This window comes from Hylaeus anthracinus, unplaced genomic scaffold (assembly GCF_026225885.1).
Source record: "Hylaeus anthracinus isolate JK02 unplaced genomic scaffold, UHH_iyHylAnth1.0_haploid 0, whole genome shotgun sequence".
NCBI lineage: Eukaryota > Metazoa > Arthropoda > Insecta > Hymenoptera > Colletidae > Hylaeus > Hylaeus anthracinus.
The window spans coordinates 15,304,429-15,329,314 of NW_026533254.1; the positions used below are offsets into that span (position 1 = coordinate 15,304,429).

General features: G+C 38.2%; 5 protein-coding genes across 6 annotated transcripts; 2 read left to right on the plus strand and 3 right to left on the minus strand.

Annotated features, from left to right (window-relative positions):
• Window positions 1-13: 13 nt before the first annotated feature.
• On the minus strand, window positions 14-2,778 carry LOC128885669 (mitochondrial 2-oxoglutarate/malate carrier protein-like). 2 transcript variants are annotated; one of them, XM_054139853.1, is made up of 6 exons: window positions 2,476-2,778; window positions 1,845-2,060; window positions 1,444-1,574; window positions 1,207-1,377; window positions 1,027-1,126; window positions 14-944 (listed from the first exon to the last, which is right to left on the minus strand). In XM_054139853.1, the coding sequence occupies exons 1-6, from the start codon at window positions 2,532-2,534 to the stop codon at window positions 743-745; spliced, it is 879 nt and encodes a 292-aa protein (XP_053995828.1). In that variant the 5' UTR covers window positions 2,535-2,778; the 3' UTR covers window positions 14-742. The 2 variants fall into 2 exon arrangements, with proteins under 2 accessions (XP_053995828.1, XP_053995819.1); XM_054139844.1 differs by having other exon boundaries at window positions 1,207-1,574.
• Window positions 2,779-2,948: 170 nt separating this feature from the next.
• Window positions 2,949-7,051, minus strand: LOC128885333 (ATP-dependent RNA helicase DDX42). Its single transcript, XM_054139331.1, has 10 exons — window positions 6,897-7,051; window positions 6,106-6,334; window positions 5,765-6,037; window positions 5,139-5,679; window positions 4,764-4,992; window positions 4,291-4,565; window positions 4,039-4,189; window positions 3,632-3,966; window positions 3,408-3,536; window positions 2,949-3,238 (listed from the first exon to the last, which is right to left on the minus strand). The coding sequence occupies exons 1-10, from the start codon at window positions 7,015-7,017 to the stop codon at window positions 3,062-3,064; spliced, it is 2,460 nt and encodes an 819-aa protein (XP_053995306.1). The 5' UTR covers window positions 7,018-7,051; the 3' UTR covers window positions 2,949-3,061.
• A 648-nt stretch (window positions 7,052-7,699) lies between these two features.
• LOC128885417 (cationic amino acid transporter 4) lies at window positions 7,700-16,790 on the plus strand. The gene is made up of 9 exons (XM_054139462.1): window positions 7,700-8,082; window positions 9,085-9,232; window positions 10,193-10,441; window positions 10,579-10,914; window positions 11,396-11,642; window positions 12,302-12,701; window positions 13,240-13,465; window positions 13,538-13,699; window positions 13,939-16,790. The coding sequence occupies exons 2-9, from the start codon at window positions 9,091-9,093 to the stop codon at window positions 14,121-14,123; spliced, it is 1,947 nt and encodes a 648-aa protein (XP_053995437.1). The 5' UTR covers window positions 7,700-8,082; window positions 9,085-9,090; the 3' UTR covers window positions 14,124-16,790.
• Window positions 16,791-18,477: 1,687 nt separating this feature from the next.
• LOC128885787 (uncharacterized) lies at window positions 18,478-19,532 on the plus strand. The gene is made up of 2 exons (XM_054140088.1): window positions 18,478-18,696; window positions 19,106-19,532. Exons 1-2 carry the CDS (start codon window positions 18,547-18,549, stop codon window positions 19,310-19,312), a joined length of 357 nt encoding a protein of 118 aa, XP_053996063.1. The 5' UTR covers window positions 18,478-18,546; the 3' UTR covers window positions 19,313-19,532.
• Window positions 19,533-19,677: 145 nt separating this feature from the next.
• On the minus strand, window positions 19,678-24,116 carry LOC128885525 (acetyl-coenzyme A transporter 1). Its single transcript, XM_054139614.1, has 8 exons — window positions 23,201-24,116; window positions 22,629-22,918; window positions 22,395-22,549; window positions 22,134-22,327; window positions 21,881-22,065; window positions 21,692-21,809; window positions 21,393-21,608; window positions 19,678-21,238 (listed from the first exon to the last, which is right to left on the minus strand). The coding sequence occupies exons 1-8, from the start codon at window positions 23,408-23,410 to the stop codon at window positions 21,059-21,061; spliced, it is 1,548 nt and encodes a 515-aa protein (XP_053995589.1). The 5' UTR covers window positions 23,411-24,116; the 3' UTR covers window positions 19,678-21,058.
• Between the last annotated feature and the right edge of the window lie 770 nt (window positions 24,117-24,886).

The following is a 24,886-nucleotide window of genomic DNA, read 5'->3' on the forward strand; positions in this document are numbered from 1 at the left end:
AAACACATTAATATAGAAAAATAACATTTTCCGTTTATTTAATATTTATTTATACAATTCAAAGAATATATACTGGCAGTAACTATACATGTTGCTGATCACTATAGTTTGTACAATTCATTGCAATCTCATTCGTACAAATACTATAAAAATGTATTTGTTTTATATAGTTTAATTGGGTTGCAATTTTATGGTAGGAAATCTTACACAATATAAATATTACAAAACAAAAAATAAAATATATATTTTCTATGGTAATAACGAGTAAAAAAATCGTATCAAACGATTTGTGTTTCCTTAGAAGAATGTTCATAGAATGTATCGTTTTTGTACAAAAAAAAAATATTGAGATTTATCATTGTAAAAATATGCATGCAATAGTTACGCAACTGTGATGTAATTTCGAATTAATAATCACATAAAATTCCAAACAAACGGAAGTTAGACAATAACAAAGTACTTGTAACAAAGAAAACGTTTTGCAAGCACATTTTTATCTCGACGAAGATTTGTACGAAGCATGTATAAAGCACACACTAGTCACAAATAATATAGTATGAACACTGCACTGGAAGAGTGAATGTAACCTACAACAATGTTTCTAAATACAAACAGATTTTTTTGAAATCTTTTTTATAAGACAATGCATTAACTAAAAATTGCATTAAATAAGTGTTTGAAATCTTTTCGAAGATATCGATTTACTGCACGTATATTTGCCATATTTACGTATTATTTATGGTTATGCAAAATGTGTTTTATACATTGTGTTCATTTGTTCTAAGAAAACAAATGTCAACACAGTGTGCGGCCCTAAACGAGCGTAGTAAGGGAAGAAACCTTTCCACAATGAAAATAATCCCTCGTTTCGACAAACCCGAACTATGACATCTATTGCACCTTTAAACTCAGGCTTACCATCCACAATTTTCATGTTTTGTATTCTGTAAGAAATGTAGGATGCAAACATGGAAAATCATATTGAAATTAAAATATGTTGCTAACTTATGGTTATGCAGTATTTACCTTGTCTTAGCTATGTCAACTGGCATAGAAGCAGCAGTTGTTATTAAACCAGAAATCATGGAGCTTACAAAGTGCAATGTGATATTCTCTTTAAAGTAGCCTATCCAAATGAAGAAAAAACAATGCTATAACAAGCAATTACAATTTGTTTCATATTTTTTTTGTTATGTTTATACAAACCAGTGTTAAGTAAAATTTCTTTAGTTTGAGAATACGATGCCAATTGAGCAGCATTTACAACCATAGCTCTTCCCATTGTTGGCACAGTGCCTCTCCATAATGCTAAAACACCTTCTTCTCTCACTATACGAACCAGCGCATTAAATACATTCTTATAATTGCGTCTCTCAGCTAAAAACACAACACTGTTCAGCATTGAGAAATCCTGACCAAAGGAAGAACAAATTATAGACATACCAGGAGGTAGTCTGCCATCGGCAGTCATTCTAATTAAAGCAACTTCTGCAGGAGTACCTACGCATGCTCCTACACAACCAGCTGTACTACCTATCAATGCTTTTACAGCAAAGTTAGGTTGACTGTCCTTTCTGAATATAACGAATGAGAAAACAAACCAATGATGTATACAATATTCTTTGTATCTCTCCTATTTATATTGTTCAACAGGTAGCATAACTAAAGTCTAGCAAATGAAAGAATCTTTTTGGTTGATCACTTATCAGTTACTATATCGAGGAGGACTCTATCAAGTTACAATAGCTTTTGGAAAAAATAGCAACAAGACCAAAAGAGTAAAGTCACAGCCTTCCAAGTCTATTGTTTCACTTGCCAGGCCATAGTGACAAAGGTATACTCACGAAGCAACTTCAAACAGCCAGGTATAAATACCAAGTCTGGTAGTTGTATATGTACCTTGACGCATTAAACCAGCAGACAAACCTGAATAAAATGCTAGGAAACCCTCCTTTTCAATTATAGAATATACTATACTCATAGTTGATGTTTTTGTACCGCTTAATTGCATACGATTTTTTATTAAATCTAATGGTTGAACAAAACATGTTGCAGCCATTCTAGAATAAAATGTTCACAATGAATTCAAATTATTCTAACTCTTTAATTTAAATTTCAAAAGATGATAAGCATAAAAAAATGCAGATAAAAAAAGAAGCCTTAAATAAAGTGTAAAGTACACAAAGCTATTTTTAGCTCTAAAAATATGGAAGCTCCTATTACATATTTTTACATAATATTTGAACAATCTTATCTTTTGTTAAAATTATAATTTTGCAATAATGTAAATATTTTACATAATTGAAAAATTAAAATACGCAGAATTTGCGATTCGATAAGTAATTAAAACTAACAACTCAAAATAAAATTGCAATTAAAGTAATTAATTAGTAAATGTATTCTTTATTTAATTTGTTTTCTGTAACATTATGTCATTTACTGTACAATTAACTATAAAAGAATTATAAAACAAACCCTGCGGTTCCTCCTATGAGAAACTTCACTGCATTTGGCACAGTCTTTTGGTTACTCATAATGACAACTATTTGACACTTGAACTGTCAGTTAAATAAAAAATCTTCAAATTCGTTTAGTTTGAAAAAATTTAAAAATTACTCGCGTTTAATGAAAGCGGCACTTGTAAAACTACAACTAAAGACGGCTAGCAGAGCTTGATCTAGGCTAGCCACGAGCAGCCACGAGGCGTAAAGTTATCTAAATGAAAAATTATCAATTCCTCGTGAAACTTCATCCTCCATCGACCGTACGCGCTGAATTCTAAAATGTGCACGTTCAGCGACATCTTGTTGCGAAGGAACGCAACGTGTCTAGATTAGTACACAAAAGAACGTTGGCATTATAGAATTCTGGAACAAGAGATTAACAATATCAAATGGAATTAACACAGGGGAATTAAAAATAATCAGCTTGGGAATTTAGCAGCGGGATTGGTAAAATTAAATTTTATTATAATATAAAACAATTCGGCATCATCGATCCATTGCATATCATCGCTGTATAATAATATACACAAAATAATCGCAGATTCGCAGTCACTCGATTATTCCCATCGACTTTTTCTCACTCTTTTCTTTTCTCCGGCGATGTTCGAGGCTTGGTTATCTTGATTCTGTGGTTGCTGTATATTTGGTTTAGGCGGCATAGGGGGTGGCGGGGGCATTATCACGGAAGGCGGCGTTATGGTTTGTTCCCACGTATGGTCCGATGATGCTCGGAACTGAAATCAGATACTCGCCCATGTTTACCACCTTACAGTTCCTTCGTAATAAAATTAAATATAAAAATTTCTCATGAAATAATATCTGATATTTTCTTCCGGCCACTATAGTGCACACTATCAATCATGAAGAACCAGACTGTGAAAATCCCGAGTACCTGAAACTTACCTGGGTGTTGTATTGACTACGGAACGCGGCTTTCATCGCGGACAACCGATCGCTACCTGATCCGTGTCTCTCCAATTTCTTCACAACCTCGCTGATGTCTTTTGATCCCTGAGACGAAGTACTGCCACTCTAAAATTATTCTGGTTTCAGATCATCTTTCGAATATTAAGTATAGATTGTTTGTGGTGACCCAAATAGGAAAAGAAATTCTATCGAGTAAATACCGAGGTTGAAGATACTTCCGGCCTTCCTCTGAAACCAAGTCCGGCACCTCCAACGTTTAAGCTTTTCCCTTTTCCACCTTTGAACCTGGACTTTCGGAACCAAGCGCTTTGCATTGCCAAATCTAGCAAACTCTTTGGTACCTCTTGATTCGCTCCTTCCAAATTTCGGACTAGATGTCCAGCAAATTCTTTATCTTTCTCTGTGACGAGAGTATACGCAGTACCCTTCTCTCCAGCTCGTCCTGTTCTACCTATTCTGTGCGTGTGGGTGTCAATGTCTCTTGCGACGTCGTAATTGACGACTGTCTTGATATGTGGAATGTCCAAACCCCGAGCTAAAAAAAAAAAGATAACATATAGAAAAGAGAAACATCTTGTCCTAGTTTTTAGAATCACTCTATATTTACCAGCGACATCAGTGGCGACTAAAGTACTGACATCCTTTCTCTTGAATGCCGTAATTACTTTGTTCCTTTCGATTTGATCCATGTCGCCGTGTAAGAGCAAAACATCGAATTCTTTCAATTTAAGATTGTTCGCGAGTTCTTCTGCATTGAGCTGCGGTAGAAAAACGAGGGACGTTTAAAAAAAAAGATTACTCGCCTATCGTTTATGGACGACACGCGGTATCTAAAATCCATTCGATGGCGATTCCCGACCTTTTTAGTTACGAAGATCAGTAAACTACCAGCACTCAAAAACTCGACCAAATTTTGCAACAACCAAGTCCATTTCCCGGTTGGATTATTGTTGAAGACTATCACGTGCTGGGTGACGTCTGCGTTCGCTTCACCGACATCCCCTTGAACTATCCTGATAGGATCCGTTAAAACGTCCCTTGCGAGCTTTTCCACCCTCTTTTTGAAAGTTGCACTGAACAACAACGTTTGCCTGTCCGGTCTCACGTGGTTACATATAGAACGTACTTGCGGCTCTGAAATCAAACAGAGCGGTAACAAGCAAAGTAAAAATATTATTAATAGAGAATACTATCTCCGGACGACACTGCATAATCGATAAAGAAAGAGTTGTTATCGGTTACAAGGTAAATCACATTCCATAATATATAGCTGCTGTTAAAGGATTACGCTATCTTAGCTGAGCCAAAAGAGAGATATAGCCTTTTTCTTACCAAAACCCATGTCAAACATCCTGTCAGCTTCGTCTAACACCAGAAACGTCACTCTGCTCAAATTTGTTGCCTTCATTTTAACTAAATCAATCATTCTACCCGGCGTTGCAACTACAATTTCCGCGCCTCCCTCCAATGCTTTACTCTGTTCCCATTTGCTACCACCACCATAACAGCAACACACTTGAATGTTGTATACTTTTCCAAATTTTCTTGCTTCTTGATAAATCTATAAAGAATACCATAAAGACCTATGAAATGTTTTCACGATCTTGAATGCATCAGTGTACAGTTCCTTCCTTATACTGTGAATTGAATTTTCGAAACACTGTTAAAAGATTTCTCTAAAAGTTAAATTGTCCTACAGAAAAATACCTGTTGAGACAATTCTCTTGTTGGGGCCAGAATCAGACCGATGGGTCCGTCGCCTGGCTTCAACTCTCGCTGATCCATAATGTGAACCAACATCGGCCAGATGAAAGCTGCTGTTTTACCGCTACCAGTTTTTGCTATACCTATTATATCCCTACCATTCAACGCGGCAGGTACAGCTTGAGCTTGGATAGGGGTAGGTTGTGTGTATTCGTTTTTCCTGATGGATTTTATCAACGCATCGTCGAAACCGAAATGGCCGAAACTGGTAACCGGGTTTGGCGGAGATGGACCAGATACTTTAATCCCTAACGTTTTTCTCAAGTCGTCGATTTGTTGTTTATTTAAACTAGCGATTTCTTCGTGAACATTATAAAAGTTTTTCTCAAACGGTTCGTATTGTATTTCGCTGTGATCGATCGGCGGCAGAGGATCGATCTCTTTCTTCTTTGGTGGCGCGATAGGGTTCCCATCTTCGTCATACTCGATCTCCTGATCAGACTCTTCTTGTTGTAAACCAGCAGTTGGGTTCTCCTCCATGTACCTTATTAGATAAACAGCCTCATAGTTTTTTAATACCCTTTCTCTCAAATTTCCTCTAGCTGCAAAATACAGTTAATGGATCCTACCTGTAGTAACTTTCTTCATCATCTTCTCCATCAATGTCTGCTCTAAAGCCCTTGGGCTTATCTTCTTTTCGCTCATCCTCTGCCAGTTGAGCTTCAAAAGTGTTTCTCTTCACTTCTGCATCGATACCAGCCATAAAGGCATCCAGTGGATCTTCTTCGCTATCACTGTCTTGCTTAGGAGTTGATTTTTTCATCAACTCATAAGTTGGAGATCCAGGTGCTGGGATGTATTCCAAGGAAGATGCTGGAGGATCATCATCATCCTCAAAGTACCTGAATTCATACATTTTAAATCTTTGGATGTAAAGTCATGGGATAATTTATTCCAGATTTACACTTACTCTTCTTCGGTTTTACTACGTTTCTTTGGCATGCCCCAACATGCAGATAAGGCATTCTCGGTGATAGAATTCATAGTATGATATCCTTGTTTACTTAAAGTGGAATTAGGAGGAGGCGGTGGTATGTTAGAACCGCTCCTTTTTGTGCTGCTCATTTGAAAGCCAGCAAACCCAAAGCCTTTAGGCTTGTTACCACCTCCACGATGATAACTCATATTTTTCTTATAATCTGCTAAAACGTGGTTATATTAAAGATTGCTCATACGCCCTGATGTTACTCTTTAAAAAAGTTGGATTCAAGATGTCTTATATCCTAAACCACTTTGGATTGCACTGACTCTAAGTGTAACTATAATTCTTGAATACTTTTCATCGGTTCAAGAAAAGTATCGTTTATCTCTGGCCGCAGAATCGAATATCAAGTAAATACATCATTGGTAAATCTTCAGTTCGAAATACAAACGCTCAAAACGGAAAAATTAGGAAACCATATATTTATCATTTGTGTCTATTAGAATAACGAACATAGTAGAAGCAAAATGATAGCGGTATTTACACGGCACCGTTTTAATGATACAAAAACATAACTTTCATTGATAAATATTTATTGTTTTTGTCCCGACACCCAAAAAGAGGTTAGAACATCTTTGTGACACATTAGTCCCGTTTGTAATGTTGATGTAACTATTCGTCACACATAAACACTGTTTCACTTTTTCGTCGATATTTTTGGACGATTACGTGAATCGAATGTACCTTACACAATAAAATCGTTCAAGAACTTTTCTTACACTTAACAAAATGCGACTCCAAAATCTTAATATCGAACGGTAAAGTGTATTCTGCAACAACTAAGACGGTGCTGCCCCCATACGAAATCATCCAGGATAATATCTGCATAGTAGAGACCATCTTTTTCTCAACGTCCTGTACATTCTGAATTCTGTTGTTTCCGCAGTCTACTTATGAAGTATCACACAACTTTCTTTTGTACATACTTTGAAGATCAATGTTTATCGACTTGTATCGATGTATAATTAATTTCTGTTTGAATAGATAAAATATTTCATTAGTAATTAATTAATTAATATGAGACTAAAAGAAGCAATGTAGGTGAATACTATGTGCTTAGAAGGAGTAAACTCAAAGAATTGTTTGCGGGGGTTTCAGCTCCCCCACGCGACCATTAGAGTAACGAATACTATACCGATTCCATTCTTTTTCTCTTTGATAAAAATTGTTGAGATACTTCAGCTTGCGTTTACTTATATATTATTCTAATGGAAAAAATAATTCTAATTGATGAAACTACATAGGAAATAGTTTAATGTAACTACAATCAATGAAATATTACTGAAAAAAACTGATAAGCTTAAAAAAACTGATAACCTTAAACCATACCATTACTCTGATAAGTTTCATGTACGCACTTTATACTTATTGTTTTATTTCGCAAAACTATTAGGATGTATTTGTTGATTTTATTCTTCAGTTTTAGTAAAATGGAATGTTAAAAAGGCAAGAGATTATTTTCTGTTCTTTTTATTGAACTGTTCTTACTTTTATTGAATGAAATTGATTTTGAACTCCCAGAAGTGTTTCAGAGTTTACTACTTATAGGCGCAAACGAATGTTCAGATTGCAAAGGGTTAATACTCATTCTGTCGGAGTTACAGAAGATTCAATTAATCGATGCAATTGCGCGTTCTCAGGAAAACTGTGCGCTTGGTAAAGTGTTAATATCGCCGATTAACAGGATCGTCTTCGTTAATACTGTCGAGAGAGAGAGGCGACATAAATAGTCCTAACAGAGCTGAATCGATCGAATGCTCGAGCCTGCGTGCTGGTGGATACCCCATGCGACTTCTCCGTAGATTTCAGCGTCCGTCGTGATCTCATTCGTCACAGTTCAGATATCGTTCCAACGAGTCAGCTCTGTCATCCGTTTTCCAAATCGGTTTTGTAAACCACAACCGCGTAAGTACCACGATAATCTCGGAATGCTGCGATCGGTGCAACGGAACGTTTGTTCAACATACGTTTTCCCTCGAGCGTGGTTCCTTATCGGTGCAATCGGGACGATTTACGACATTTTCGTTGGTTGATCTCCCTCGAAACTGAAAGTACCATTTCGTACTCGATATTATTGCTAGAATAGGCAGAAGTGTGTACGTCTGATTTCATAAATATCTGAGAATGTGCAATTACGTTCTGTACGTGCCTCTTCGTTCGAGTTCGTCGTATCCTTTTTGATTATTTTTACGCATCGACATCTTTATAGAAGTTTTTAATTTCTCCAAATTTACTTCTGAGATGCATCGAAGTGTCCTGGGAGTAATCTTCGGAAGAAGATTCTCCTTTTGGGGAATACCGGGGATTGCGTGGGATTCCCCGAACCGTTCACATGGCGTTGCAGGACCTACCCGCTACCTAAAACTCCCACAGTATACGTGCGTATACGTGCTCCCTACTGCGTGCGTATTAAAAGAGGGGGGCTGTGAATGTCAACGACACAACTTTCAGTGCCCCCCACCCCGTCAAGAAGGACGTGTGACGTATGACGCTTGCTTTTTTCAAGAGATGTCAAGGTCATTTTCGATTTTGAATGCCCAACCTTTTATTCCATCGTTCGAGGAAAAATAGATAGAGTTCCAATAGTGTGAACAATTCAATGAATGATGGATTTGGTTGTGCGATGTGTGTCCTCCTTGAAACAATTGATTTCTTGAAACATTCTTTAAAAGGTGGAAAGGTTGTGGAACAAAATGGTTCATATATAATTCAATAAATATACATGAAAATTCAAATATGTCTTTCAATTTTTCTTAAAAATAGCTACGAACTTTCCGGACAACCCAATAATTAAAATGGTTAAATTAGATGCCTAGTAATATTAAAAGTTACAACTCCCACTGACAATATTAATCAAGCGACCCTCATCAGCAATGTTTGTTAATCTAAGAAACATGTTTTCAACAGCTAAAAATGCCATCGGTACGCCGGATGATCTTGGGGCACGTCGTATCCGGCTTGTGCACCAAAATGAATCGAACGAAAAAGCTTCAAGGTGATTTACTGGAGACACCGATGAAGAGGTGCCTTTCCACGTTCGACATCACGCTCCTCGGTGAGTCTCCGCATCCTTTTCGTGCTATTTCAGTCGTAAGGACGCGCCACGGACGACCTTTCGCCATATCTCATCCGTCCGCGATAAAGTACTTTCCGTACCGGAAAAAATGTTAATTGCACCGCACGGCATTCCAATTTAGCGAGGCAGGCGCATCCCATATTCGACGTCAATGCAAGTCCTCGCGATACGAATCGTTCGTTATGGAAGCGATGCACGTCCATTTGAAAAAAAATTGAATATCTGGTCTGGTTATTTAAAATAATAAAAGAAGGCGTGGGTGGACCACCAAGCGTACAGTTTGTTAGAATTTTTATGAATACCCACTGTTTGCATTTTCTATATTCTTTGTACGTAGCTTTTAATCGTGAGAATTGGCTCAAGTCATCCGGTGGCTTAACTTTGATTGAAACTTTCTACAAGGATTCGCCGATCGGCGCTCTTTTGACGGCATGCAACCATTGTTGCCCCTTTTGTTTAACTATTTCACAGAGCGCCGTCGACAATGGTTAACGAACAGTAAGTCGTCCGGCGAATTTGGGGGTGTCGGTCGAAATAAAAATCATTTAGCGGAGATTTGTGTTTCCACCCTGAGACCCTCTCACATAATAGCCATAGTCTTTTTGTACGTTGATTTTGTCTCTAAAAGAGTTTCGGTATTAATGACCTTATGATCCGATTGATTATAACTCATTTTGTTTAGTAAAGAAATTTCATTAAACCTGATTCTGTTCGGGTGATCGAGTCTACATTGTTCGAGCGTCTGATTAATTCACTTATCGGCGATTGCCCAAAGCACACAACCAGCCAATTAGCGCTTATCGACGTGTCACGGCCGATTGAAATGCAAATCCTTTTATACTTGAAAGCAGAGATAAGCGGAGTCACCGGTTGCATAATACATGGCTGATATCTTGATGCGATCATCGACGATGATAAACAACGACGATTGTCTTTCAGGTGTGGGTCATATGGTCGGCGCTGGGATTTACGTCTTGACAGGAGCCGTGGCCCACAACACCGCTGGTCCGGGTGTAATTTTGAGCTTCCTATTCGCTGGGGTGGCTTCCCTATTCGCGGCTCTATGTTACGCGGAATTTGGCTCTCGAGTACCAAAAGCTGGCAGCGCTTACGTTTACACCTACATCACCGTAGGTGAATTCTGGGCGTTCGTGATCGGTTGGAACATCATACTGGAGCACATGATCGGTAATGTCGTTTCATTTGGATGGTTTCATTTGAACGATTAATTCATTCCATCCCCGTCCTCATGTGGCATACGATATTGCTGAACTAGCAATTTTTTCTTCATTTTTCTTTCATCTAACTTTTACAATTGCGACCAGGTGCTGCATCAGTGGCCAGAGCCTGGAGTGGATACGTGGACTCGTTAGCAGGAGGAGCTATAAGCAACTACACCCGTTACATGATGCACGGCTACACCATGGCAGAACCACTGGGACATTACCCAGATTTCTTAGCAGCTGGTCTCTGCCTGGCTTACGCTATGCTGCTCGCCTTGGGCGTCAAATGTTCAGCGACGGTCAATTCTCTGTTGACAATCATCAACCTAGCCGTAATGGCCCTGGTGATCGGTTTGGGAATTTCTTACGCGAAGCTTTCAAATTGGAGCAGCGAGAACGGAGGTTTCCTGCCGTTCGGGTTCACTGGAGTGCTAACGGGTACTTTAAGTAGCTATTAAGTATCCTCTTGAATGGGCAGATTATTCGATTAGACCTCAAATTAGTAGCCGATTACATTTTTAAATTGCACTTTTATGAACCTTGTAATATATTTCCTTAGAATACAGAAATCTGCGAGGTTCCTATATGATTACACCTCAAATTAGTAGCCAATGACATTTTTAAATTGTACTTTTATGAACCTTGTAATATATTTCCTTAGAATACAGAAATCTGCGAGGTTCCTATTTGATTAGGGCTCGAATTGGTAGCCAATGACATTTTTAAATTGCACTTTTAGGAACCCTGTAATGTATTTCCTCCTAATATATTTCCTTAGTACAAAGAAATCTGCGAGGTCCCGCTTGAGTATTTAGATTACTTGTCTGCCTTTAGAGTACATCAAATTGAATGCTCCATCTAGTCTTGTGTTTGCCCAATATGGGATTATGGTTACTGACACAGTATGTATGACGAATAGGTGCCGCAACGTGTTTCTACGCTTTCGTGGGCTTCGACTCGATTGCAACTTCCGGCGAGGAGGCCCGCGATCCTGGACGCAGCATCCCTCGAGCGACGCTTCTCTCTATGGCGATCGTCACCATGGGCTACGTTCTGGTTGGTGCAGCTTTAACGTTAATCGTACCGTATTACAACATCAATCCAACCGCAGCCCTTCCCGAAGCATTCTCATCGAGGGGGATATATTGGGCTAAATACGCAATAAGGTCAGTAGAGTGTCGCCTACACGGTCTGTCTGAAAAGAAACCGAACTTTTGCTATAAAAAGAAAAGAGTACATGTAAAGTTTGTACACACACACTTTACTCGCTAAAAATAATCTCCCTCTGCGTCAATGCAGCGTGTAGACCGCGCAATTAACATTTCGAAGGACCTTTGCAGCTCCTGTTTTGGTGAAATGTTCAATTTTGGGAAAAGAAAATAATCGCAGGGAGACAGATCAGGCGAGTAGTGTGGATGATCGAAGGTAACAATGCCAATTCCAATGAAAGGGACACATTATAGCAACATTTCGGAGATTCGGAATAAACGTGTGTGTAAAAACTTTACATGTACTCTTTTCTTTTTATAGCAAAAGTTCGGTTTCTTTTTAGACAGATATACGTACATATAGTACATACACGTTTATTCTAATATGGCCCTGGTCGAAACCCGTCGTCACAAGCCTGATTAATAACGCAAAGTGCGAAATGAGACCGATGACTGAATGAGTTAGATCTCTAAAGATATCTAAATTTTAAACTGTTTGAAACTGTATCACTTGTGTATATAACGATTCTTCACAGAACGATTAATCTACATGTTACTGTGCGTATATTATTTTTGTAACGATGAACTTGGACTGGAATCATTTTAAATATCCACAGCGTGGGAGCGTTGTGTGGGATGACAACGACCCTTTTCGGATCCCTGTTCTCTCTACCGCGGATAATGTACGCAATGGCGAACGACGGTCTGCTCTTCGGGTTCCTGGGCCACGTGAACGAACGCACGCAAGTACCGGTTCTGAACTTGGCCATCAGCGGGATTCTCAGCGCCCTGATCGCTTTGTTGTTCGACCTCCAGCATTTGGTCGAGTTCATGTCCATCGGTACGTTCCTGTCCTACAGCATCGTTTCGGCTAGCGTGATTGTCTTGAGGTATCGCCCCGAAAAGGTCACGCCTGCACCTTCGAATGCTGGCACTCCGAGCACCCTGGCATCGCCTCCCACGGAGAGCGCAGATTCCAATAGCGATTGCAACAGCGTCACATCCATCGAGTCAAAGGTAATCTGGTTTACCTAATCCGGTCATTCCACATTATTAAAAAATAGTTCCTGTATTAGAAATATTTCTTTCATTAGTACATATTAGTACATTTATTAACGTTTCCAATTGAAAAAGAATCAGTTCTTAATAATAATACATTACCCACATTATTAAACAATAGTGTAACGTTTTCCAAATCCTTTAAGGTACGTTCAAGTATCACTAAAGACTGCAACATAATCAAATTTGTATTAAGTCCAATATACTGCTCCATTTAGTGGCCGATTTCGCATGGAATGACCTTGATGGTATACAAACAATTTCTTTTTCTTATAATCTTTCTTATGATTTTATAACGCAGCATTTATTCTTACATATAAAGATATCGTTATTATTTCTCAGCAAATATTGTTGATAATTCATTTAACTATCTACGAAGTTTGCAAGAAACAATTGTTTTCGTCGTCAAGCTTTCTCCCGAGCTTTTCCGATCATTTTTATTTACGTTTCTAATTCTCTCGATTAATACTCATATCAGTCGTGTTAAATTCCGCAGCTTTTGGATCTGAGCGAAGGCACTGGCAAACTGAAACCACGATACGCCTGGATGGCTAAGTTTTTGGGCGACGGCAAGTCTGGAATGGGGGTGACCGGTTTGGTGCTGCTTTACATAGGTGGTTGCGTATCTCTAACCCCTTTGGTACTTTTAACGCACATGCGTATCTTTCCGATGGGTTGTGGCTACTTCACCGTGACCTATATGGTTATCTTGACGGTCGGAAGTACGTATTCTTCTTTTTCCGTTACTCCACGTGAAACTTATTCGAATACGCATACTAATACATCCGTCGCAGGTTTACTCATGATCTGTGCGTACCAACAAAATCCTCCTACTGGCGAATTTCGCGTACCCATGGTACCCCTGGTACCAGCACTGAGTATTTTGTTCAACGTGGGACTGATGTATCACTTGTCCCTTCTAACTTGGCTACGATTTCTCGTGTGGATGATATTCGGTGAGTCTAATGTAACGCCTTAAAAACTAGATGATATTATGGAATTTTTTAAAAGAAAACTATAACGTATATCGATTCCGAACTATGTTTGTATATCAATCCATATTTAACGTACATCTTTCCATTTTTTTTCAAGTAAGAATATTTATTATTGCTTTAAGAATATATTTGTTCCCTTGAATTAATTTCTCTACATGGCAAACTTAATTCTCGCTAACGTTATCGTTCCTTTGTTGCAGGAATATTGATATACTTTTTGTTCGGGATCCACTACAGCAAAGAGTCGACCAGCCCGGATTCTTATTCGGTTCTAATGGCGACCTCGGAAGCGGAAAGAGGAGCGAAGTGGAGCGCCACGTTGCAGCGCGTCAATCAGAAAAGCGATAAAGTTCCGATTTTAAACGACGACGATTTAGTCCACTAGAAACTTTACCGTTCCTCGAAACTGTATAAAGATATGCTAATCGCCGCTGGATGTAAATCGTTGTTCGTAGAAAAAGCGAAGCGTAACACGACCATCGTTCTCTTCGTTGAGGCTTGTAGAAGCCCCCTTAAAAATGGAGAACAGTTTCGACGGGCACTTGTACATACCGACGTTACGTGAAATGCTGAATCTAATTAATCGCGACCTCTTGAAACCCTCTGCCCTCGAAAGTTTACCGGGCCGAACATTGGAGAGATCTCAGAACAGACAAGACTGTGTTTTAGTACTTACCTTGGCTGGTTTTCGGTAGATACTGGTTTGTTCGTTGTATTATAATTGCAGGCCCTGATCAGAGTCTCCTTTATAATTTATCGCGCACAAATATACGCATATTCTTTATTTTAAAAGCGCGCATCGATTGCACGTCCCTATAGTAAATTCGAAAACGTTCGTTTACATGGTTTTTTCATAGATAAAGGACAGAACAAAAAGTTCATCCGTTGATATAGTACAACAGCAGAATTCGAGCGACTCTATGGGAAAGTATTACATTATAATATGATTCTTGACCAACCTGCGATCATCTGGTGCAAAAAAAAAATGGGTTGAACACTTTGAATTCGAAGATTAAAAGTAATCGTAAGGAAAGAAACTTGCGGGTATAGCGTATCCATTTAATCGCCAAGTGGACACACACACAGGCGTAACGTTTAAATCAAAAGACATAAGAGCAAAAGGGATAGAGGAGTCACCGTATTTTTAACGAAAGACCAGATTTTTAAAAGGGAGGCCGAGCGACTGTCTCTTCTAGTGAATTTTAACGTTCTGCTACAAGGATCGAAACATGGTGCCTTAGGAACGGATAGACTAATTATATAGTAAGATATATGAATCTAAATACATGACAATAGATTCGCCTGTTACACGGCAGGCATTAAGCTTAAGATTACCTGTACACAGATTTGCTAAGCACGTGGATTACCCAGTGGCGTATCGTCGTCGATGCCAGGGTCTGTCTGCTTGTAAAATAATACGTTTTCATTGTCTAAGCCGCGATAGATTAGAAAAATTCCGTTGGATTTATAGCATTGGCCCCATTTTACCGCAGAGGCTCGGTACGATTCGTATTGCACCGCGACGACGCCTCTGGGATCAACCGTTCCTCAGACCTGGGCAATTTTTATTTGAAATGAAAGTGAGAAATAATTATGCGAAATGATGTTCAAGTTATCTAGAAATTCTGTTCTATTTACGTAACTATATTTATATAATTCGTATAATTGCATAATTTATGTCATTCGTACAAATTATACAAGCTTTATACAGCTTCAGAAAAACAAAAACGCGAGATAAGGTACCATGTTACTTGAAATATTTGTTCGAAATGAAATAAGGTCCGTTCATTCCTCCTTCGAAATTGTATCACTTTATTTACGTTATAGTAAAATAATACAAGTTACATTATTACGTTTATATAATTTGTATAACTCTATAATTTATATCATTTATACAATTTATACATGTATTTATATATGTACGTGTTATATTTTATTTCACTTTGTAAAATAATATGCAAACTCTGATTGTACATAAAAACGAAATTTGAAAAAAAAAGCGAAGTAAGATAACATGTTACTTGAAATATTCTTTAAAAATGGAGTAAGATCACGCTCGCCCAATAAAACTGCCCAGGTCTACCGTTCCTAATCCACCAATCTACTCGTGATTGTCTCAACGTTAAGAATATGAAAGGAACACTATCGACTAATGAAATATCTCGCGGTTAATCGTTTCCGTGTAACATACGTAAGCGCACGTATCATCGTAAACCACAGTCCTCCGTTGAACAGATCAAACATGGATCGATTGCACTGGTTACAATAACAGATAAATATAATCGGTGTTACGTAAGAAACTATGTACATGCGTATCGATGTCGTAATGATTACTACCGTCGAAGTGTCGTAGCCGTTACTTAGATGAAGAAAACACCGTAGCGAAACCGTAACCATGTTGTACAAAGGTGTAACGCCAGAACCTAGCCATTCGAGTGTGTATTACACAGAATCAGTGGCGCATTACACCTTCACGGAGCACGAAACAAAATTCGGTGTCCCGATTTCAAACAAAAAGGAACAACGAACATTTTTATATCGAATCTTATTTTTAAAATAAATTACTACATTATTCCGCACAATAGCTACCCAAACGAAAACAATTATTCCTTTTCAGTTACCATGCACAAATTCGTTCAAGTGAGACCTTTTGTTAACTTCGATCTCCATTTATAAAATAAACAAATTACATAAGAGATATATCGAATATAGAACCTTCTTTAAAAAATTGTACATCGACGTACCGAAAACAATAATCAGCGTTTGAGTTATTTCCAGGTGAGATTGATACGTGTTTATGCCAAGTACCGCGAATAAAGAAATTCGTTTCACGTATCATTGTACGCGAGTACAATGCAAGTAACGAGAGCGAATTTTTTGGAGCTGTTCGAGGCCCTAGGATAATGCGCCACTGCAGCAGGGCAACCAGAAGAAACGCAAGGGGCCATCTACCCCCTACGAAAGAGTGTGAAACATGTTTTCAAATATTGGATTGTCCGGAAAGTCCATGTCGGTTTTTGTTAGGTGGTACAGGTCTGAATATATCGAAGTGGTCGAAAACAAATAACACGCATACATCCCTTAAAACGTGGAAAGGTTGTGGAACAGAATGGCACCTATGTAATTCAATAAATATATATTAAAATTCAAACATGTTTTTGAATGTTTCTTAGAAATTGTCACGAACTTTCTGGACAACCTAATACTATACCGTGATTCTTAAGGAACGCTTATTTATAAATAAATACAGATCTGCGAGAACGTTACCGCCCTCGAATTTGTCCAATCTCTGGTTGCCCCACTGTATGCATGTACAGAGTGAATCGCTTTAGTCACCGTCGTAGAATGTTTTTCGGTTAGCCCGTTTTAAGTGATTCACCCTGTAGAATAGAAATCGCGAGAAAAGAGTCGACGAATATTTTCATTCGGAATCGTCTGCGCACAATTTCCGGATGCACGAGCCATAGAGAATTTATATGTATCTACCCCCGAAATTTCTGAAACGTACGCGCAGTTCATAACGCTTAATGTACAGTAGATTACGTTACGATATCCGTATAAATATTATACAAAAATCAACTTTCGTAAACAGCGAATGCGCATTCTAATTATACACAACCGTTGCGATCATTCGCAGCGATCGATTGCGTGTATATTGGTATATTGCGTATAATATTGGTACACAAAAATGATTGTCAGTGTAATGTACTATATATCTTCTAATATAAAACGTTTACGATTGAAATCTATCGTATTTATCGACAATACGCGTAATGTTGTGCGTTGAACATATACGTTCCATTCGTTCGATCTGACTAGTGCTAAAATGGAAAAGCATGTTTTTTTCTATCGTTCTCCGAAGTACAACATCCGTGTTTTGTCTACGAGTTCCCTCTCGTCACGCTCGAGAACGAAGTCAAGCCGAATAGCATACCCCTCTCGAAATAAGCAACTCGCCAGTCCCGACCGAGTTGCTTATTTCGAGACAATACTGTAGTGTACATACATACAAATATTTACATAGTTCCTCCTGTAGGATCAGATTTATTCACAACGATTCAGTGTTGAATTAACGTAGACACTTATATGGATCATATATGGATCATACAAGTGTCTATGTTAATTTGACACTGCTTTTTTTAAAAGAAATAATAAATGAAAATTGAAACGTTACAATACAGTTTTTTTAAATGTTTTCTGACCCATTTAAACAAGAGTCTCAATATCACTAAGACATTAGTTTAAATTGACATTTTCGTCAACAAAGGATAGCCTCAACTATAATCATCCATAGATAAGGTACACATTGACATGTAAAAACGATCGTTATCATTGCCGAACACATTTATTATTTAACAAAAAAAATCTGAAAGTGAAATGCAATGTGCACCAGGTCTGAAGAGATTAATAATGAATAATTGTGAATAGATTTATATAGAAGGAAATATGTGAATTCTTGTATGTTTATGTACATACAGTATCGTAATAGAAAATTTACGATTCATGCAATAGAACTTTCGTACGATGAATGTACATATAATCAAGGTTCCACTGTAATTTCGTTTCGGCTACTCTGTCAATTATTCCTTTTCTTAAACAGGAAATACCTCCTTTGATCGGCATGTCGTAATAACATCGATTAGAAACATTCGGTTCCATAGTCTTTACTACCAGACGTAACAACTGTAAAATAAAGTGATTTACGGGCAAATATCGAGCATTAATGCGTATAAAAATGTGGGCCTTCCAGTTCAGAGCTACAGAAGAATCTTTGAATTCGAAGGCAAAGTACACGCAAGTTCTGCAACATGTCTGTGCGAGTACTTTTGATGGCTACAGTGCTCAGCCTCGTTTACGTTACAAGTATCGAGACTCGCGAAGTACAACCCTTGTCTCCACCCAGCGAGATCTACCCATCTCGTCCAAACGCGGACATGGACACGGAATCCACCAAAGCCGTAATTATCATCTATTTTTTTTTCATCCAATTTTCTCGCGGAAGAGAATTTTCAGAATTAAACGCAAGAATTTTGGAAATTTTATATTTTTACTTGTACTAAGAATTAAATACATTCAACGGACCGCAAAATTATTGACACGCGTAGAAACTAACAGGGACACGATGAAAAAGAAAAAATAATACAAGATGCATGATGTCACCGTTATTTATTCATTTCCATAGAAAAGAGAAAACTCTTTCATCGCTTCTTTGATCTTCCATTCTGTGTATACCAATAATTTCATGACTCTCTGTGTATTATATATTTTATCCGTACTCTTATTGAAAGATTATTCGAATGTGTCCATCCTTGATCGATATTCACCGTTTCCTTTTTGTCTCTAATAACGGTACCGTATTTCAAACAGGTGGAACAAAAGCTGACGCACGAGCACAACCCCCAAGAGGAACGGATCACGACAAGCAAAAACGCGAATTCATCTCCACCGCTAATAGAAACAATTTCGGTTAAGAGTAACGGATCCATGCAACCGGGAATGAAGCACCCGAAAAAAAGAGCAACGTATAACAAGGATGATCGCAAGGCAGATTTGCGACCAGGCTGTTGTAAGTAAAAAAAAAAAAAAAAAGAAACAAGAAAAAGCAGCGGATAAAGATATATAACGAACGACTCTCAAACGATGTATCCTGTCTTGTAAATATTTCAAGACGTATTTAAGCGCAAGTGGTAGATAATACTTAAGTGCATGCGGTAGATATCGTTTCATCTTTTCGGTTCCTTTTGCGATGGGATAGTAAACAGAATAAAATTATTGGTTACCATATTAAGATGATCGTACAGTTTCCTTATTTTTTTTCTCTGTCCATCCTGAACGAATGATACACGTCCCATACGTGTAAAACACACACACACCCACACACCCACACACGCACACACCCACACACCCACACACGCACGCACGCACGCACACACAAGGAAGGTAAGACTACCAAGCTCTTCGTATGGAAAACTTTTATTAACATCATGTACTTATACATAGAGACTTATAAGTACTGCGAACAAACGCAACTGTTTGATTAAACTGTCCAGGACCAATAGTACGTATCGTTAAATATAAACCAGTGCGATATATTACATATTTTACATCCTAACTAAATTTCCACTAACCTTCGTGGAAGGATAACACACGCGATTCGCATAAAAAGTTCTACCTTTTATTATGAGCAACATGTCGATACAATATACAGGATGTTCCGGCGATGGTGGTACAACGGAACACCGAGTGATTTTTCACGAACAAATAAGTCGAACGAAAATTTTGCCTTACGAACAATTTATCTTCAAGAAAATCGAGTTTGATAATTAACTTGATCGATGACTACATTATTATGCACTCCTTGTAGTATGTAATTAGTATTTTTTAATTTGTTGCCAGTCAAAACAAGGTATGTTATTGTGTCGATCCACGATCCACCATTCGTAATACAAAAATGAAAATTAGTCTTTATATATAAATATCGGGTTGTCCGGAAAGTCCATGCCGATTTTTGATAGCTAGCGCAGGTCTGAATATGTCGAAATGGCTGAAAACAAATAACATATACATCCCTTGTATATGTACATGCCTTAAAAGATGGAAAGGTTGTGGAACAAAATGGTACCTATGTAATTCAATAAATATACATATAAATAAATGTATATTACAATTCAGATGTGCCTTTGAAGTTTTCTTAGAAATTGGCACGAACTTTCTGGACAACCTAATATATATATATATATAAACTATATATAAATTTCACGAACTCGATTTTCTTGAAAATGAAAACCCGTATGAACAAATTTTATTCTTCGCTTATTATTCGTGGGGAATCACTGGCCTAATTGTATCGCCATTATCGAAGCACCCTGTATACCTACAAGGAATGGAGTTGTACCGCGATGCAAACTACATGTCGTTATTAAATATACGACACACTCGCATACGGCTAAAATAATTTCACAATGTACGCAGTACTTGGTTAATGGTAATATTGTGCCAAATGTAAAAGAATCTCGCGTAAATCTTCGTTATAAATCAGGTATCGAATGTCCGGTAAACGTTACTTCATCGTAACGAATATTTTTCATGTATTCAAGTATTGTTCGTTGGAAAAGTACAAATTTAATTAAAAAAAAAAAAAAAAAGGTTCACAAACTCGGTTCGTGTTGCGTTAAAAAAATTGGAACACTTGGTAGACGTCCGGGAAAATTACCCGACACATAGCCGGCATACGATCGGTATGGGCGTAGTCAAATTGTATACATTCCTAATATATTTACAAGTACCGTGTCAACGAGTTGCAACATCGATTCAATACTGTTATCTGTTCTGCTTCGAAAGAATAACTTTCCAAGCAGACATCGGTCTCGCTTGCAAGACCTCCAGTTTTCGTTGGCCCCACCTGAGCCAAGCGAACCCTATGATCAAGCATAAGATGCTCTCTATGTAATAACCGTCGAGCTGCATATTACAAACGCCGTTGTGCGTGTTCGTGCAGAGCTGCAAATAGAAATTTTTACGTGACATTAAACAATTACCAGTTATATAATTAAATACCGTATAGATCCCTGTACGAGCCACGACTCTTTACAATTTCCTAAGAAACCAAATAACCTGAACCATAAGGTAAAAAAAAAAAAACATATCCACCAACCTCTCTTTCCGAAATTGTGCTACAGTCATTCGAGGGATCGGTGCTGCACTGTCGAAACGTCAATGGATCGACAAACCAAAGCGCCGCCGTTGCTGGCCAGTTAGCCCCGAGATTACATAACGTATTCAACAACGTCATGTAAGTACCACCGACGGCGGGGTCGCTAACTTTTGCAAAAAACGCCATTGACGCCACAAACATACTACTTGTGAAAACCTGAGAGGAGAAAGAGTGTCCTAAGTTTCGTTTCTTCCTAACTCAGCTCCTCTAATTTATTACCATAATCATATTTATTTTACCTGATGTATTAAATAGAGAACTATTAGAGCTACAAAGTAGTATGCTGGAACTTGTCCACCACTCGCTACGTATGGTGTTACCCATACCAAAAATGCTGCTACCAGTCCAAAGGCTAGTCTGTACAATTAATTGTTTATGAAATACTTCTTTGGAAAAGAAACATTATATTTTATGTGTTTTCTATTCACCTATAAGGCATTGCCTTTATGTACACATCCATGGGTTTTGGACCAACTGTGTACTTTGAAATTGCTAATGGTAATAATATCTGTAAAGGTATCAGAGGCACAGCCATAAGAGCAAATTTTTCTTTCGGTATACCCGCTTCTACTAGTTTTAAACCAGTTACAGCATCGCACGCGGAAAACCCGATCTGTGATAAAACAAGATTATTTTCCGAGTCCGTAAGTATAATATCCATCGTATTTCATGTCTTCTGACCTTGGCAGTTAACAGGAATATAATAAGCGTCTTTATAGACGGCAATTTGACGATATTCCAAAGTAATTTGTACGCATGTTTGATATCTGTATTTAATTCTTCCCCTCTGTGTACTTTCTCAGAGTCCTCGTGTTTGAAAAATGTAACCAAAGTAGTTGCAATTAAAAACATCCAACCCCAAAAATAGAGGAACCCTGTAGGAGAAAATAACAAGCTGTAACTATTAATTCTTACCAGGGATCACAGTATAAGACTGCTTACCAGGTAATGTTACTATGCCCTCACTGGAAGGAGTGGATCTTAAATAACTATTGCAAAATTCAGCAGACTCCAATGCCATGAAAAGTACATAGCCAATAAAATAACCAGCAGTTTGTCCCACACTATTACAAGTTGATGCGTAACCCACGTTACATCTTGATACAATAAAGAAATATGTAACTGTAGTAATATAACTTTAGACCGTATAAACTAATTAACCAATCAAAGCTATACCTTTTTAACATTGTTAGGGCCCAACCATCGACTACTATATCTTGTGTAGCAGCAAGGACATTCAGGGCAAAGAATAAAATGGTCAACATTTCTATATTGGGCTTTGTACTTTCATCACCTAGCCATTGATTTATGTGGTTTGATAAAAGAAGCATAAAGAAACCCATTAAATACTGAGTAGGAATTAACCATGTTTTCCGTCTTCCAAATCTTTGGGAAAACACAGAGTCCACTATCGGCGCCCAGAACAATTTCAATGAGAAGGGCCATTGAACAAAACTAAATTCAGCCTAGTGAAACAATTATATTTATACAATAATATCTTCTGTTTGTTGTTTGGACAAGTGTAACTAAACCAACCAGATTTTTAAGTAACTAATGCAGAACAGTTCACAATTTTTTAAAGCAAATCTGGAAGCACTTTAATAAAATATAAATAAAACAAATTCTATGAATGCAGAACATTATCAAGGTTTCATCACAGGACAGCTTATACTATCAAAATCCAAGACTGTTCTGTATAATCTGTGATGTTTGACTGACTTAATTGTAAAACATATTTAGCGAATTACCTGCTGACGATACGAAACACCTCTGTTTTGCAGTAACATAGGAATGGAGCCGCATAAACCTAATGGTATGCCTTGCAACAGGTACAAAAATAAGAGAACAGCTATATTTCTCTCGTCTCCTCGTAAATCGGAATGCTCTTGTATATGGTTATACTCGTGGACTCCATCCTCGGCGCTGACATCCCTCGTCATTTTCCTTCTTGGACCCATGGAGAACGACGAAAGTAATCAATCACAATCTCATACACGTTAAGAACCGATTCTCGATGGAAAAGATGTTCCTCTAACGCGCACGTCAACTGCCGAACTTTGTCACGCTTACTTTTAACAACAATATTATACGTATCATGAGTTAGAGCGTAGGTATCGATACACCGCTCCAAAATTTTCCGAACTTGAATCCCTGGATCAAATGACACGCAGTCATTTCCTAACGGAAGAACCACTTGCACGAAAACAAAATGAATTATTTATGTTATGACAGAAGTAACAACATTGACGTGGTCATTACCGACGGTTAACCTTAATTCTGCTTGTAAAACGGTACTGTACGCGAAGCCAGTGAATGATATCTCGGCAAGATGTAAATTTTTGTTATATTTGTTGTACAAGCTATAGTTGTAGGACAGGATTCATGACTGTCTTGGCTCCGTCGTCTCAAGAACTAAACAGATAAACTTGCAACGGTTTAGATTTGCCACGTTGTTCTGCATTAAGGACACGTCAGTTGTATTCGGTTGTCCTATAGTTTGTCTTCTTTACGCTTAAAGTCACGTGTAAGCTATCACTGCTAAACTAACGATTCGACCATGGAGACGCAGAAATAGCGCGCCTATCGGTGACACGCGTAGTTTATAAGACCGACTCGACACTATGTTCGATTTCTTTATAAACGCTCCTTGCGGCACGGATGTGATTCCCCTAGAATCAAAAAGTTATATAATCGATCAACGTAATTATTAAAAATTTACGAAGCATTTCATTTTAAATTACACAAATTTATTTCTATCGAAGCGATGTTTAAAGTATCCTTGATTTCTTCTGCATAAGTAGAAAGGCCGGCGTTACGGGGGCGCGGTCGGGCAACTGCCCGGGGCGCCAGATTTTTGGGGCCGTCGCAGTCCGGTGTCCCAAAAATGTTGTAACACGTTGAAAGGGGTGGTTCGGGAGGTGATTTGAAACAACTTTTTCCTTAGCGAAAATATTGTCCGAGACTTCGTTGAGGAGATATTAACAGAAAACTCCAACCAATCAGAGCGCGCGTATACCGTTGGAGCGGCCGCGATAGCGTAGGCTACGCGCTAGGTGGCCGCTCTCGTACGCTACCGCGGCCGCTCCACCGGCATACTCGCGCTGTGATTGGTCAGTGTTTTCCGTCAATATCTCCTCAACGAAGCCTCGGACAACATTTTCGCTAAGAAAAAAGTTGTTTCAAATCACCTCCCGAACCACCTTTTTCAAGGTGTTACAACATTTTTGGGACACCCTTTATATACCCCTGACGCGATAATCTTGCCTGGGGCGCCAATATTGCTAAAACGGCCCTGCGTGTACGTTTAAACAAATAATAGTTTGCCGTCTTAATCACATGTATACCAAGCATAATACAACAAACACATTTAAATAATATAATGTATTCCTCAACATCATACGTAATCTATTTATTATTATTTCGTCAGAATTTAA